The sequence below is a fragment of the Salvelinus fontinalis genome, unplaced genomic scaffold (genome assembly GCF_029448725.1).
Source record: "Salvelinus fontinalis isolate EN_2023a unplaced genomic scaffold, ASM2944872v1 scaffold_0025, whole genome shotgun sequence".
Taxonomy (NCBI): Eukaryota; Metazoa; Chordata; class Actinopteri; order Salmoniformes; family Salmonidae; genus Salvelinus; species Salvelinus fontinalis.
The window spans coordinates 334,382-350,734 of NW_026600234.1; the positions used below are offsets into that span (position 1 = coordinate 334,382).

The 16,353-nt window shown below is 46.2% G+C and overlaps 1 protein-coding gene across 5 annotated transcripts in view; it reads right to left on the reverse strand.

The window, feature by feature from the left end:
- Positions 1-16,353, reverse strand: part of LOC129842243 (lipoma-preferred partner homolog) — a 650,654-nt gene that overhangs the window by 177,435 nt on the left and 456,866 nt on the right. For all 5 annotated transcript variants that reach the window (XM_055910714.1, XM_055910711.1, XM_055910715.1 and 2 more), the window contains one exon: positions 5,337-5,430. In XM_055910714.1, coding sequence (XP_055766689.1) covers positions 5,337-5,430 — 94 coding nt within the window. The remainder of the gene's footprint in view (positions 1-5,336; positions 5,431-16,353) is intronic.

Below are 16,353 nucleotides of genomic sequence, written 5' to 3' on the forward strand. Positions count from 1 at the left end.
CTGAATTAAGACCAAAAAGTAGTTTTTTACAAAATAGCTAATGTTGACTTTGTGGCTGTGGTAACTAGTGACAAGCCTAACTTGGTGAGACAATCCAACATCCTGTAGATGGATGAATGAATGACACTGTTAGCTAGTAGTTGACTATTTGACACATCGTTTAAAGGTTTAGCTGCAGCCCTCTGACATATAGAGTAGAAGACTGTGATCCTGATGATGCCTTGTGATTGGATGGGATCCATTGCATAACTACAGTGTGCTCTGTACTTATAGTGGAGACCAGGGCCCTGGTTGGTCACACAGACAAGGATGAGTGGCACTGGGTTGTGGGTAGGGAGGCGTTCATCTGTTTTACCAAAGTACTTGGCGAAAAAAATTCACATCATTTTTACATTCTGTCATAAAGAGCACATGTTCCACTTCATAAAAAATAGTTTTTCCCATCTCAAGATGTTAAATAAAAAAGTTACTATAGTAAGTGCCAAATAAAGTAACATGTTTGACCGTACCAGGGTTGACCGTAACAGGGTGGACCGTAACAGGGTTGACCGTAACAGGGTGGACCGTAACAGGGTTGACGGTAACAGGGTGGACCGTAACAGAGTTGACCGTAACAGGGTTGACCGTAACCGGGTGGACCGTAACAGGGTGGACCGTAACAGGGTGGACCGTAACAGGGTGGACCGTAACAGGGTTGACCGTAACAGGGTGGACCGTAACAGGGTGGACCGTAACAGGGTGGACCGTAACAGGGTGGACCGTAACAGGGTGAACCGTAACAGGGTGGACGGTAACAGGGTTGACCGTAACAGGGTGGACCATAACAGGGTGGACCGTAACAGGGTGGACCGTAACAACAGGGTGGACCGTAACAGGGTGGACCGTAACAGGGTGGACGGTAACAGGGTGGACGGTAACAGGGTTGACCGTAACAGGGTGGACCGTAACAGGGTGGACGGTAACAGGGTTGACCGTAACAGGGTGGACCGTAACAGGGTGGACCGTAACAGGGTGGACCGTAACAGGGTTGACCGTAACAGGGTTGACCGTAACAGGGTGAACCGTAAACAGGGTGGACGGTAACAGGGTGGACCGTAACAGGGTGGACCGTAACAGGGTTGACCGTAACAGGGTGGACGGTAACAGGGTGGACGGTAACAGGGTTGACCGTAACAGGGTGGACGGTAACATGGTTGACCGTAACAGGGTGGACCGTAACACGGTGGACCGTAACAGGGTGGACCGTAACAGGGTGGACGGTAACAGGGTTGACCGTAACAGGGTGGACTGTAACAGGGTTGACCGTAACAGGGTGGACCGTAACAGGGTTGACCGTAACAGGGTGGACGGTAACAGGGTTGACCTAACAGGGTGGACGGTAACAGGGTGGACGGTAACAGGGTGGACGGTAACAGGGTGGGCGGTAACAGGGTGGACGGTAACAGGGTGGACGGTAACAGGGTGGACGGTAACAGGGTGGACCGTAACAGGGTGGACGGTAACAGGGTGGACCGTAACAGGGTGGACCGTAACAGGGCGGACGGTAACAGGGTGGACGGTAACAGGGTGGACGGTAACAGGGTGGACCGTAACAGGGTGGACCGTAACAGGGTGGACCGTAACAGGGTGGACCGTAACAGGGTGGACGGTAACAGGGTGGACCGTAACAGGGTTGACCGTAACAGGGTTGACCTAACATGGTTGACCGTAACAGGGTGGACCGTAACAGGGTGGACGGTAACAGGGTGGACCGTAACAGGGTGGACGGTAACAGGGTGGACCGTAACAGGGTGGACGGTAACAGGGTGGACGGTAACAGGGTGGACCGTAACAGGGTGGACGGTAACAGGGTTGACCGTAACAGGGTGGACCATAACAGGGTGGACCGTAACAGGGTGGACGGTAACAGGGTGGACCGTAACAGGGTGGACCGTAACAGGGTGGATGGTAACAGGGTGGACGGTAACAGGGTTGACCATAACAGGGTGGACGGTAACAGGGTGGACGGTAACAGGGTGGACGGTAACAGGGTTGACCGTAACAGGGTGGACCGTAACAGTGTGGACCGTAACAGGGTGGACCGTAACAGGGTGGACGGTAACAGGGTTGACTGTAACAGGGTTGACTGTAACAGGGTTGACCGTAACAGGGTGGACGGTAACAGGGTTGACTGTAACAGGGTTGACGGTAACATGGTTGACTGTAACAGGGTTGACTGTAACAGGGTGGACGGTAACAGGGTTGACGATAACATGGTTGACCGTAACAGGGTTGACTGTAACAGGGTCGTAACAGGAATCACTGATCACATTAAATAAATTAATCGCTAATCACAGGAAATAAATGAATCATTAATTACATGTAATAAATGAATCGCTGATCACATGTAATAAATGAATCGCTGATCACATGAAATAAATGAATCATTAATCACATGAAATAAATGAATCACTAATCACATTAAATGAATCACTAATCACATTAAATAAATGAATCACTAATCACAAGAAATAAATGCACCATTAATCACATTAAATAAATGAATCATGAATTGTGAAATAAATTAATCATTAATATCATTAAATAAATAAATCACTAATCACATTAAATAAATAAATCATGAATTGTGAAATTGTGAAATAAATTAATCATTAATCTCATTAAATAAACAAATCACTAATCACATTAAATAAATGAATCATACATCACATTAAATAAATGAATCGCTAAGCGCATGAAATAAATGAATCATTAATGATTTCAAGGTTTTACTGTTAACCTACAAAGCATTACATGGGCTTGCTCCTACCTATCTTTCCGATTTGGTCCTGCCGTACATACCTACACGTACGCTACGGTCACAAGACGCAGGCCTCCTAATTGTCCCTAGAATTTCTAAGCAAACAGCGGGAGGCAGGGCTTTCTCCTATAGAGTTCCATTTTTATATAAGGGTCTGCCTGTCCATGTGAGTGACGCAGACTCGGTCTCAACCTTTAAGTCTTTACTGAAGACTTATCTCTTCAGTAGGTCCTATGATTGAGTGTAGTCTGGCCCAGGAGTGTGAAGGTGAACAGAAAGGCTCTGGAGCAACGAACCGCCCTTGCTGTCTCTGCCTGGCCGGTTCCCCTCTCTCCACTGGGATTCTCTGCCTCTAACCCTATTACAGAGGCCGAGTCACTGGCTTACTGGTGCTCTTTCATGCCGTCCCTAGGAGGGGTGCCTCACTTGAGTGGGTTGAGTCACTGACGTGATCTTCCTGTCTGGGTTGGCGCCCCCCCTTGGGTTGTGCCGTGGCGGATATCTTTGTGGGCTATACTCGACCTTGTCTCAGGATGGTAAGTTGGTGGTTGAAGATATCCCTCTAGTGGTGTGGGGGCTGTGCTTTGGCAAAGTGGGTGGGGTTATATCCTGCCTGTTTGGCCCTGTCCGGGGGTATCATCGGATGGGGCCACAGTGTCTCCTGACCCCTCCTGTCTCAGCCTCCAATATTTATGCTGCAGTAGTTTATGTGTCGGGGGGCTAGGGTCAGTCTGTTATATCTGGAGTACTTCTCCTGTCTTATCCGGTGTCCTGTGTGAATTTAAGTATGCTCTCTCTAATTCTCTCTTTCTTTCTCTCTCTCGGAGGACCTGAGCCCTAGGACCATGCCTCAGGACTACCTGGCATGATGACTCCTAGCTGTCCCCAGTCCACCTGGCCGTGCTGCTGCTCCAGTTTCAACTGTTCTGCCTGTGGCTATGGAACCCTGACCTGTCCACCGGACGTGCTACCTGTCCCAGACCTGCTGTTTTCAACTCTCTAGAGACCGCAGGAGCGGTAGAGATACTCTTAATGATCGGCTATGAAAAGCCAACTGACATTTACTCTTGAGGTGCTGACCTGTTGCACCCTCGATAACTACTGTGATTATTATTATTTGACCCTGCTGGTCATTCATGAACATTTTAACATCTTGGCCATGTTCTGTTATAATCTCCACCTGGCACAGCCAGAAGAGGACTGGCCACCCCTCATAGCCTGGTTCCTCTCTAGGTTTCTTCCTAGGTTTTGGCCTTTCTAGGGAGTTTTTCCTAGCCACCATGCTTCTACACCTGCATTGCTTGCTGTTTGGGGTTTTAGGCTGGGTTTTGGGGTTTTAGGCTGGGTTTCTGTACAGCACTTTGAGATAGCAGCTGATGTAAGAAGGGCTATATAAATACATTTGATTTGATTTAATCACATAAAATAAATGAATCATTAATCATGTGAAATAGATGAATCGTTAATCGCGTGAAATAAATTAATCATTAATCACATGAAATAAATGATTCGTTAATCTCGTTAATCACATGGAATAAATGAATCATTAATCACATGGAATAAATGAATCATTAATCACATTAAATAAATGAATCATTAATCACATGGAATAAACGAATCATTAATCACATGGAATAAATGAATCATTAATCACATAAAATAAATGAATCATTAATCACATGGAATAAATGAATCATTAATCACATGGAATAAATGAATCATTAATCACATGGAATAAATGAATCATTAATCACATTAAATAAATGAATCATTAATCACATGGAATAAATGAATCATTAATCACATGGAATAAATGAATCATTAATCACATGGAATAAACGAATCATTAATCACATGGAATAAATGAATCATTAATCACATGGAATAAATGAATCATTAATCACATGGAATAAATGAATCATTAATCACATGGAATAAATGAATCATTAATCACATGGAATAAATGAATCATTAATCACATTAAATAAATGAATCACTAATCACATGGAATAAATGAATCATTAATCACATGGAATAAATGAATCATTAACCACATGTAATAAATGAATCACTAATCACATGGAATATATGAATCATTAATCACATGGAATAAATGAATCATTAATCACATGGAATAAATGAATCACTAATCACATGGAATAAATGAATCATTAATCACATGGAATAAATGAATCATTAATCACATGGAATAAATGATAATGTTCCGAACTGACTTTGTCAAAGCAACAAAATAACTAGGTCTTTACAGACATTTAGTGGGTTCAAATCTTCCTACAGGGAGCACGGAGGGACATGTCAAAATGCTGACTTTAAGCACTTTAGCAAGTCATATAAAACACGTGACTTATTGAATTCTCCATGTGGTCTATATTAATAAATTAGACTTAATTTAATATATCGACTGAAAATATCAAACAGACCAAAAAGCACTATTTTTGTGGAGTGACCCTATAAAGACGATCACCATAGGTAATGATATGACTACTGTACTATGGACAATAAAGTTTGGTCTTACCAAAGTACTCCTCAGCCGGAGGGTTTTCCATGTCATAAAGCATCTTCTTGGTGAGACGCTCCAGCTCTTCCTCAGGCCTGGCGATGCTGGGAGCCTGCAACACAACACAGGTACATAGAGGTTCATACACACAGTTTGCCACAGTCACTTTACCACAGTCATAACCACTGAGTGGACAAAACATTAGGAACACCTGCTCTTTCCATGACATAGACCGAACCAGGTGAATCCAGGTGAAAGCTACGATCCCTTATTGATGTCACTTGTTAAATCCACTTCAATCCGTGTAGATGAAGGGGAGGAGACGGGTTAAAGAAGGATTTTTAAGCCTTGTGACAATTGAGACATGGGATTGTGTACGTGAGCTATTCAGAGGGTGAACGGGCCAGACACCAGATTTAAGTGCCTTTGAACGGGGTATGGTAGTAGGAGCCAGGCACACCGGCTAGTGCTGTTGTATTACACTTTACTGAACTTAGAAATATCACATAAACGTCTCTCCGGCAACTAGATCTCACTAGCTGACATTATTGCCGTTTAATAGCGGAATAAAAACAGTGAAACAATCATGAAGCGTGCAGGGAAGCCTTAACAGGGTGTTTTAAAACGGCCTGGCAGGGACAGGCTACATGAGACGGCAGGGCGCCCACACAACGGATAAGAAACACGTTTAATGGCAGGAACAAGTTTCTCCTAATGGGAGGATTTAATCCCCTCGGTTTGATGTGTGGCTTAGATTATGCCGTGCTTCTACACCTGCATCGCTTGCTGTTTGGGGGTTTTAGGGTTTCTGTACAGCACTTTGAGATATCAGCTGACGTACGGAGGGATATATAAATACATTTGATTTGATTTTGATTAGCAGTGTTCACACTAGAACCGCTAAAAGCAGTCATTTGGATTGGCTCATTAATTTATTTTATTTTATTTTATTACTCTGACATTTTTTAAAGTCATGCCCCCGCCCATCATCCTTGATTTTTACTAAATAAGTCTATATAACACACTGTCGTTGTTAGAATCGTAATATCACAAACAGAACTGGAGTCAGAACCAGTTTTAGGAAGGGGGCGTCATTATTTGAATGGTTTTCACTTGTTGCCCCTCCTTCTCCCGACAGTTGAAGGCGCCCAGTTCAAAATCCCCCAGAAGATTGCCTCAAAACTTAACCTAAATTATACCGAAACTAATTTCACACATTTAACAGAATAAATAAACTAAGTAAAGTAGGATGGGGGAGAAAGGGGGAGAATGGGTGAGTTGAAAAGAGAGAGAAAGCGAGTGATGCAAAAAGTATGTGGATACCCGTTCAAATTAGTGGATTCGGCTATTTCAGCCACACCTGTTGCTGACAGGTGTATAACAATGAATACACAGCCATACAATCTCCATAGACAAACATTGGCAGTAGAATGGCCTTACTGAAGAGCTCAGTGACTTTCAACGTGGCACCGTCATAGGATCCCACTTTTCCAACAAGTCAGTTCGTAAAATATCTACTCTGCTAGAGCTGCCCCCAGTCAACTGCCCCGGTCAACTACCCCGGTCAACTGTAAGTGCTGTTTATTGTGAAGTGAAAACGTCTAGGAGCAACAACGGCTCATCCGCAAAGTGGTAGGCCACACAAGCTCACAGAACGGGACCACCGAGTGCGTAAAAATCGTCTGTCCTCGGTTGCAACACTCACTACCGAGTTCCAAACTGCCTCTGTAAGAAACTTCAGCACAATAACTTTTCGTCGGGAGCTTCATGAAATGGGTTTCCATGGCCGAGCAGCCGCACACAAGCCTAAGATCACCGTGCGCAATGCCAAGAGTCGGCTGGAGTGGTGTAAAGCTGGGCCGCCATTGGACTCTTTAGCAGTGGAAACGCGTTCTATGCAGTGATCAATCACACTTCACCATCTGGCAGTTTGACGTACGAATCTGGGTTTTGGCAAATTAATTAGAACGCCGACTGCGAGCCAGGCCTAATCGCCCAACATCAGTGGCCGACCTCACAAATGCTCTTGTGGCTGAATGGAAGCAAGTCCCTGCAGTAATGTTCCAACATCTAGTGGAAAGCCTTCCCAGAAGAGTGGAGGCTGTTATAGCAGCAAAGTTCCAACATCTAGTGGAAATCCTTCCCAGAAGAGTGGAGGCTGTTATAGCAGCAATGTTCCAACATCTAGTGGAAAGCCTTCCCAGAAGAGCGGAGGCTGTTATAGCAGCAATGTTCCAACATCTAGTGGAAAGCCTTCCCAGAAGAGTGGAGGCTGTTATAGCAGCAATGTTCCAACATCTAGTGGAAAGCCTTCCCTGAAGACTGGAGGCTGTTATAGCAGCAATGTTCCAACATCTAGTGGAAAGCCTTCCCAGAAGAGGGAATATATAGCAGCAAAGGAGGGGGAACAACTCCATATTAATGTCCATGATTTTGGAATGAGATGTTCGATGTTCAGGTGTCCACAGGCTTCTGGTCATGTAGTGTACCAGTGACACCGTGAGCGGCGTGGCCATAGGTGTGGCTGAAGGACTCCCAGTGCAGCACCATGGACAGAGACACCCACCTCAGCACAGAAGAACAGGTGGGCTCATGTCAGCACCATGGACAGGGGCACTGGCTGCAGAATAGTGGACAGGGGCACTGCCTGCAGCATAGTGGACAGGGGCACTGCCTGCAGAATAGTGGACAGGGGCACTGCCTGCAGCATAGTGGACAGGGGCACTGCCTGCAGCATAGTGGACAGGGGCACTGCCTGCAGAATAGTGGACAGGGGCACTGCCTGCAGCATAGTGGACAGTGGGACTGCCTGCAGCATAGTGGACAGTGGGACTGCCTGCAGCATAGTGGACAGTGGGACTGGCTGCAGCATAGTGGACAGTGGGACTGCCTGCAGCATAGTGGACAGTGGGACTGGCTGCAGCATAGTGGACAGGGGCACTGCCTGCAGCATAGTGGACAGTGACACTGCCTGCAGCATAGTGGACAGGGACACTGCCTGCAGCATAGTGGACAGGGACACTGCCTGCAGCATAGTGGACAGGGGCACTGCCTGCAGCATAGTGGACAGGGGCACTGCCTGCAGCATAGTGGACAGGGGCACTGCCTGCAGCATAGTGGACAGGGGCACTGCCTGCAGCATAGTGGACAGTGGGACTGCCTGCAGCATAGTGGACAGTGGGACTGCCTGCAGCATAGTGGACAGTGGCACTGCCTGCAGCATAGTGGACAGTGGGACTGTCTGCAGCATAGTGGACAGTGGGACTGCCTGCAGCATAGTGGACAGTGGGACTGCCTGCAGCATAGTGGACAGGGGCACTGACTGCAGCATAGTGGACAGGGGCACTGCCTGCAGCATAGTGGACAGGGACACTGCCTGCAGCATAGTGGACAGGGGCACTGACTGCAGCATAGTGGACAGGGGCACTGACTGCAGCATAGTGGACAGGGACACTGACTGCAGCATAGTGGACAGGGACACTGCCTGCAGCATAGTGGACAGTGGGACTGCCTGCAGCATAGTGGACAGTGGGACTGGCTGCAGCATAGTGGACAGGGACACTGCCTGCAGCATAGTGGACAGGGGCACTGACTGCAGCATAGTGGACAGGGACACTGCCTGCAGCATAGTGGACAGTGGGACTGCCTGCAGCATAGTGGACAGTGGGACTGGCTGCAGCATAGTGGACAGTGGGACTGCCTGCAGCATAGTGGACAGTGGGACTGCCTGCAGCATAGTGGACAGTGGGACTGCCTGCAGCATAGTGGACAGTGGGACTGCCTGCAGCATAGTGGACAGTGGGACTCAGTTCAGCACTGTAGAAGGCTGCACTACCTTCACCAGGCCCGGCTGAAGACAGCACCACAGCTCTGCTCACCCATCACACCTGCACACGATTACTAGTCAGCACACCTACAAGGCATTGCCTAATCGACTGACTGGCACACGAGTGCAGGCTGAAGCTGACTCTCCCACTTGTGTTGCGCTCGCCTTCCACAGACTCCGAAGGAGAGTTACTCAGCGAGTCTGTCTCAGCAAGGCCACGCTGCCGCGGACGCAAGAGACTACAGGTGACCGCCATTTTTATCCACCCTCTTACCTGGACGGGCTTGTGGACTAGAACGCCGGAGACGCTAAACGATAAAATAAAAACAACTGCAAATTAAACTCTTCTTCTTCTTGTGTATTTAGTCATTGTCGCTTGTTTAAAAATCAGGCACAACTCAGTCCTCCAGACAATACCCTATATCAGTCCACCTAATCCCAACAGTCGTATCAGTCGACTTGGAGTAGACAGTGAGAGTGTGTAATCTACAATGGCAAGATGACAAAAGACGATATGGACAACTCTGCTGTGTTAGCGATGCTACAAGATCTGAAATGGAAACCATCTCGGATGGAAGACATGAATCACGACATCGCTGATGAGTATTCTTCTGACTCTGAGCCTCAGCCTGAACATACAGCTCCGAGGCGCCTGTAAAAGCCAGAAACAGTGGGCACTGAGCCTCAGCCTGAACACACAGCTCCGAGAAGCCTGTAAAAGCCAGAAACAGTGGACACTGAGCCTCAGCCTGAACACACAGCTCCGAGAAGCCTGTAAAAGCCAGAAACAGTGGACACTGAGCCTCAGCCTGAACACACAGCTCCGAGAAGCCTGTAAAAGCCAGAAACAGTGGGCACTGAGCCTCAGCCTGAACATACAACATTTTTTGATATATAGCTGTTTGGAATGAAACGCTTTAAATGTGTCATTCGTTGTAGAGTTACAGCTTGTTGCATAGTCACTAATATGCCTTACTGTGTGTCCTAGGGACCCAGAGAAACCCAGGGCCCGCCCGCCCGCCCGCCCGCCCGCCCGCCTGCCTGCCTGCCTGGCCGCCCGCCCGCCCGTCTACTACCAGCCTGCAGGCTACATCACTACCAGAACCGTCTACTACCAGCCAGCAGGCTACATCACTGTCAGAACCGTCTACTAAAAGCCAGCAGGCTACATCACTACCAGAACCTTCTACTACCAGGCTACGCCACGTTCTTATAATTAAAGTACATAGAGGTAGCAGGAAAATAATCCTTCAGCAATATGAAATGGTCTTTATTATATGTGAATTATAATTAATGGACATTTGTTTTAGGGGTTGATGAGAAAAAAAACACCCTATATGCCAAATTAGGAGCCATCAACGGTCAGGTCTGATCTCGGGCTGTGGATAATATCGGAAATCAAAACCACCGCTGGGCCATTACTGAGTGAGGTCATCAAAGGGTCACAGGGGGAGAACAAACAAAAACATGGTGTACTGTGACGGTACAACACCCGGGGCTCATGGGAGTCTAGTCAGCACACATCTGACTGGCTGAATGGCTGGCTGGCTGACTGGCTAGCTGGCTGGTTTGCTGGCTGACTGGCAGACAAGATGGCTGGCAGGCTGGTTTGCTGGCTGACTAGATGGCTGGCAGGCTGGTTTGCTGGCTGACTAGATGGCTGGCAGGCTGGTTTGCTGGATGACTAGATGGCTGGCAGGCTGGTTTGCTGGCTGACTAGATGGCTGGCTGGTTTGCTGGCTGACTAGATGGCTGACTGGCTGACTAGATGGATGACTGGCTGGTTTGCTGGCTGACTAGATGGCAGGCTGACTGGCTGACTGGCTGACTAGATGGCAGGCTGGCTGACTGGCTGACTAGATGGATGACTGGCTGGTTTGCTGGCTGACTAGATTAATGGCTGGTTTGCTGGCTGACTGGCTGGCTGACTGGTTGGATTGCTGGCTTACTAGCTGACTAGATGGCTGGCTGGCTGGCTGGTTGTCTGGCTGACTGGCTGACTAGACGGCTGGCTGGCTGGCTGGCTGGTTTGCTGGCTGACTGGCTGACTAGACGGCTGGCTGGTTTGCTGGCTGACTAGATGGCTGGCTGGCTGGTTTGCTGGCTGACTGGCTGACTAGACGGCTGGCTGGTTTGCTGGCTGACTAGATGGCTGGCTGGCTGGTTTGCTGGCTGACTGGCTGACTAGACTGCTGGCTGGTTTGCTGGCTGACTAGACGGCTGGCTGGTTTGCTGGCTGACTAGATGGCTGGCTGGCTGGTTTGCTGACTGACTGGCTGACTAGACGGCTGGCTGGCTGACTAGATGGCAGAGACAGGCAGATAGAAACCCACTGTGGATAGACCACAATGCAAGCTGCTTTCAGAAAACACCGGAAGGAAAGTGGCTGAGTGAGGAAAAACACATGTAACCAACATCTGTTTAGAGGAAGAGAGGGCTGCTACGGCAACACAGCTCCGCCCCCGTAACCCTCCTCTCACTCACCACCCACTGTTACAGCTGATTTGATCAGGGCTGGTGTGTGTGTGCGTGCGTGCGTGCGTGCGTGCGTGCGTGCGTGCGTGTGTGTGCGCGCTGAGGTGGGGGATTGAGGACAAGCTGTGTGTTACCTTTCACCTGATGCCTCAGGTGTCTGCTGAGCTCGTATTAACACGATGTAAAGCTGCTGGGGTTCCAGGAAAGAGAGAGACAATTCCCCGTCCCCCAACCTTCATATCTGTCTAGTCACAGAATACTACAGCAGAGCCATCTTACTCATTATGATCTGGATAGCTAAACTGATCCTAGATCAACAACTACTATGAGAGGCTTCCTGAAGCTGGGCACGGGATGCTACAGCCATGTCATGTACTCAAACCGCAGGAGCATTGTGATATATAGAGGGTGATAACAGACATAATGTGATATATGGAGGGTGATAACAGACATACTGTGATATATGGAGGGTGATAACAGACATAATGTGATATATGGAGGGTGATAACAGACATAATGTGATATATGGAGGGTGATAACAGACATAATGTGATATATGGAGGGTGATAACAGACAGAATGTGATATATGGAGGGTGATAACAGACATACTGTGATATATGGAGGGTGATAACAGACATAATGTGATATATGGAGGGTGATAACAGACATAATGTGATATATGGAGGGTGATAACAGACAGAATGTGATATATGGAGGGTGATAACAGACATAATGTGATATATGGAGGGTGATAACAGACAGAATGTGATATATGGAGGGTGATAACAGACATAATGTGATATATGGAGGGTGATAACAGACAGAATGTGATATATGGAGGGTGATAACAGACATACTGTGATATATGGAGGGTGATAACAGACATAATGTGATATATGGAGGGTGATAACAGACATACTGTGATATATGGAGGGTGATAAGACATAATGTGATATATGGAGGGTGATAACAGACAGAATGTGATATATGGAGGGTGATAACAGACAGAATGTGATATATGGAGGGTGATAACAGACAGAATGTGATATATGGAGGGTGATAACAGACAGAATGTGATATATGGAGGGTGATAACAGACAGAATGTGATATATGGAGGGTGATAACAGACATACTGTGATATATGGAGGGTGATAACAGACATAATGTGATATATGGAGGGTGATAACAGACATACTGTGATATATGGAGGGTGATAAGACATAATGTGATATATGGAGGGTGATAACAGACAGAATGTGATATATGGAGGGTGATAACAGACAGAATGTGATATATGGAGGGTGATAACAGACATAATGTGATATATGGAGGGTGATAACAGACATAATAAATGTTCTAATCCATCTATGAGTTTCTGAGCTACAGAAGTCTATGTGATTTATTATATGTTATGTCTTATGTCATGTAACCACAACATAACACATTTTAAAACATTACGATTGTCTGTATATACCGGGGATTAACATCCGTCCTGTACGATCAGCAGCGACTGAACAATAGAGCTTAATCACCCTGAGGCACGTTTATCCACAGATTGAACGACGACGGGCCTTAAACCCACTAATGATCTTTTAGTGTCAGTGGCCTAGTGCATCTCGACTCAGATTCCTGAGCTGAGAGACAGAGAGGCAGGCTTTTAAAAGGTGGGCTTTACTAAACTGAAGCAATCTGACTTCCTGGTTTGTTGTCCAGTGCTGTACTGGCTGTTGACATCGAGAGGAGGGAGGGAGGGGGTGGGGTTATACTAGTACTAGTAGCTCACAGCAGCGTGAATGAGCCAGGCCCCGGCCTGCGCTGAACTGACGTTTTCCATTTGCGTGGATTCACGTGGGATTGGATAGTTATTGGATTGTGATATTTTTGGGGGGGAAAACGACAGTGTTTATTGTCACTGCACTCAATCAAGTGATTACAGCTCCTTAAGGGCTCTTCTTCTGGGGTAAAACAATAGACTGCTTCCCTCTTTCACGGAGGGGAATCATGGGTCCTAGGAATACAGGACATTACCTTCTACATTTGGATCACTATATGCTTCTGTCTGACACATGGCAGGAATAATCCATAAAGTCAAGTGATTAGTAACAAGCTATTTGCGATTCATATTATTGTGTTATTTGTTACAAAAAAAACATGATACTTCCCTACCCCATAAACAATGAGGAAAAAATGAATATTATTATTATTATTTTTTTTTTTAAATGTCCATGAATAAAATCCGTTTCTATTAATGTGTTCTATTATTTTCCTTGGGTGTGAAAAATCAGCCTTTATCCAAACAATTAGAGGGATTGTTAGTGACAGGCTCACTTGCCCAGGTCCCAGGTCCCAGGTCACAGGTCACAGGGATAACTGATATAGGGCATTAATACATACATTAAGTTATCCATATTTAGCCATCTCACACATGTTCTAGTCAATACACAGACATCAGAGCCCTGTCTAGGAGACAGTTTGTCGACAGAAGTGTGTTTGTGAATGTATGCATGTGTGTGTGTGTATGTATGTGTGTATGTGTGTGTATATGTAGGTTTATGTGTGTATGTGTGTGTGTGTGTGTATGTATGTTTATGTGTGTGTATGTGTGTGTATGTGTGTGTATGTGTGTGTGTGTGTATGTATGTTTATGTGTGTGTATGTGTGTGTATGTGTGTGTATGTATGTTTATGTGTGTGTATGTGTGTGTATGTGTGTGTATGTGTGTGTATGTGTGTGTATGTGTGTGTATGTATGTTTATGTGTGTGTATGTGTGTGTATGTGTGTGTATGTGTGTATATGTATGCCATTGAGGATGTATACTATATATTCCTCATTCTTCTCTCCAAATAATCAATTGAGAGCTGCTGTTTCATCTGTAATAACAGTCTGGTCAGAGAGCTGCTGCAGAGAGAGCAGCTGTTTAGCACACACTCACAGAGAGAGCAGCTGTTTAACACACACTCACAGAGAGAGCAGCTGTTTAACACACACTCACAGAGAGAGCAGCTGTTTAACACACACTCACAGAGAGAGCAGCTGTTTAACACACACTCACAGAGAGAGCAGCTGTTTAGCACACACTCACAGAGAGAGCAGCTGTTTAACACACACTCACAGAGAGAGCAGCTGTTTAACACACACTCACAGAGAGAGCAGCTGTTTAACACACACTCACAGAGAGAGCAGCTGTTTAACACACACTCACAGAGAGAGCAGCTGTTTAACACACACTCACAGAGAGAGCAGCTGTTTAACACACACTCACAGAGAGAGCAGCTGTTTAGCACACACTCACAGAGAGAGCAGCTGTTTAACACACACTCACAGAGAGAGCAGCTGTTTAACACACACTCACAGAGAGAGCAGCTGTTTAGCACACACTCACAGAGAGAGCAGCTGTTTAACACACACTCACAGAGAGAGCAGCTATTTAACACACACTCACAGAGAGAGCAACTGTTTAGCACACACTCACAGAGAGAGCAGCTGTTTAACACACACTCACAGAGAGAGCAGCTGTTTAACACACACTCACAGAGAGAGCAGCTGTTTAACATACACTCACAGAGAGAGCAGCTGTTTAACACACACTCACAGAGAGAGCAGCTTTTTCGCACACACTCACAGAGAGAGCAGCTGTTTAACACACACTCACAGAGAGAGCAGCTGTTTAACACACACTCACAGAGAGAGCAGCTGTTTAACACACACTCACAGAGAGAGCAGCTGTTTAACACACACTCACAGAGAGAGCAGCTGTTTAACACACACTCACAGAGAGAGCAGCTGTTTAACACACACTCACAGAGAGAGCAGCTGTTTAACACACACTCACAGAGAGAGCAGCTGTTTAACACACACTCACAGAGAGAGCAGCTGTTTAACACACACTCACAGAGAGAGCAGCTGTTTAACACACACTCACAGAGAGAGCAGCTGTTTAACACACACTCACAGAGAGAGCAGCTGTTTAACACACACTCACAGAGAGAGCAGCTGTTTAGCACACACTCACAGAGAGAGCAGCTGTTTAACACACACTCACAGAGAGAGCAGCTGTTTAACACACACTCACAGAGAGAGCAGCTGTTTAGCACACACTCACAGAGAGAGCAGCTGTTTAACACACACTCACAGAGAGAGCAGCTGTTTACCACACACTCACAGAGAGAGCAGCTGTTTAACACACACTCACAGAGAGAGCAGCTGTTTAACACACACTCACAGAGAGAGCAGCTGTTTAACACACACTCACAGAGAGAGCAGCTGTTTAACACACACTCACAGAGAGAGCAGCTGTTTAACACACACTCACAGAGAGAGCAGCTGTTTAACACACACTCACAGAGAGAGATGATAAGTACAAAACCAAAGAATTCTATAACTGACATTTTCCACAGTCATCATCCATATCTCTGGATGTAAATGTAATTAAGAGAAACAGGTGATATTCTAGAACACTGACTGATCTGATAAATTATATTCTAGAACACTGACTGATCTGATAAATTATATTCTAGAACACTGACTGATCTGATACATTATATTCTAGAACACTGACTGATCTGATAAATTATATTCTAGAACACTGACTGATCTGATAAATTATATTCTAGAACACTGACTGATCTGATACATTATATTCTAGAACACTGACTGATCTGATAAATTATATTCTAGAACACTGACTGATCTGATAAATTATATTCTAGAACACTGACTGATCTGATACAT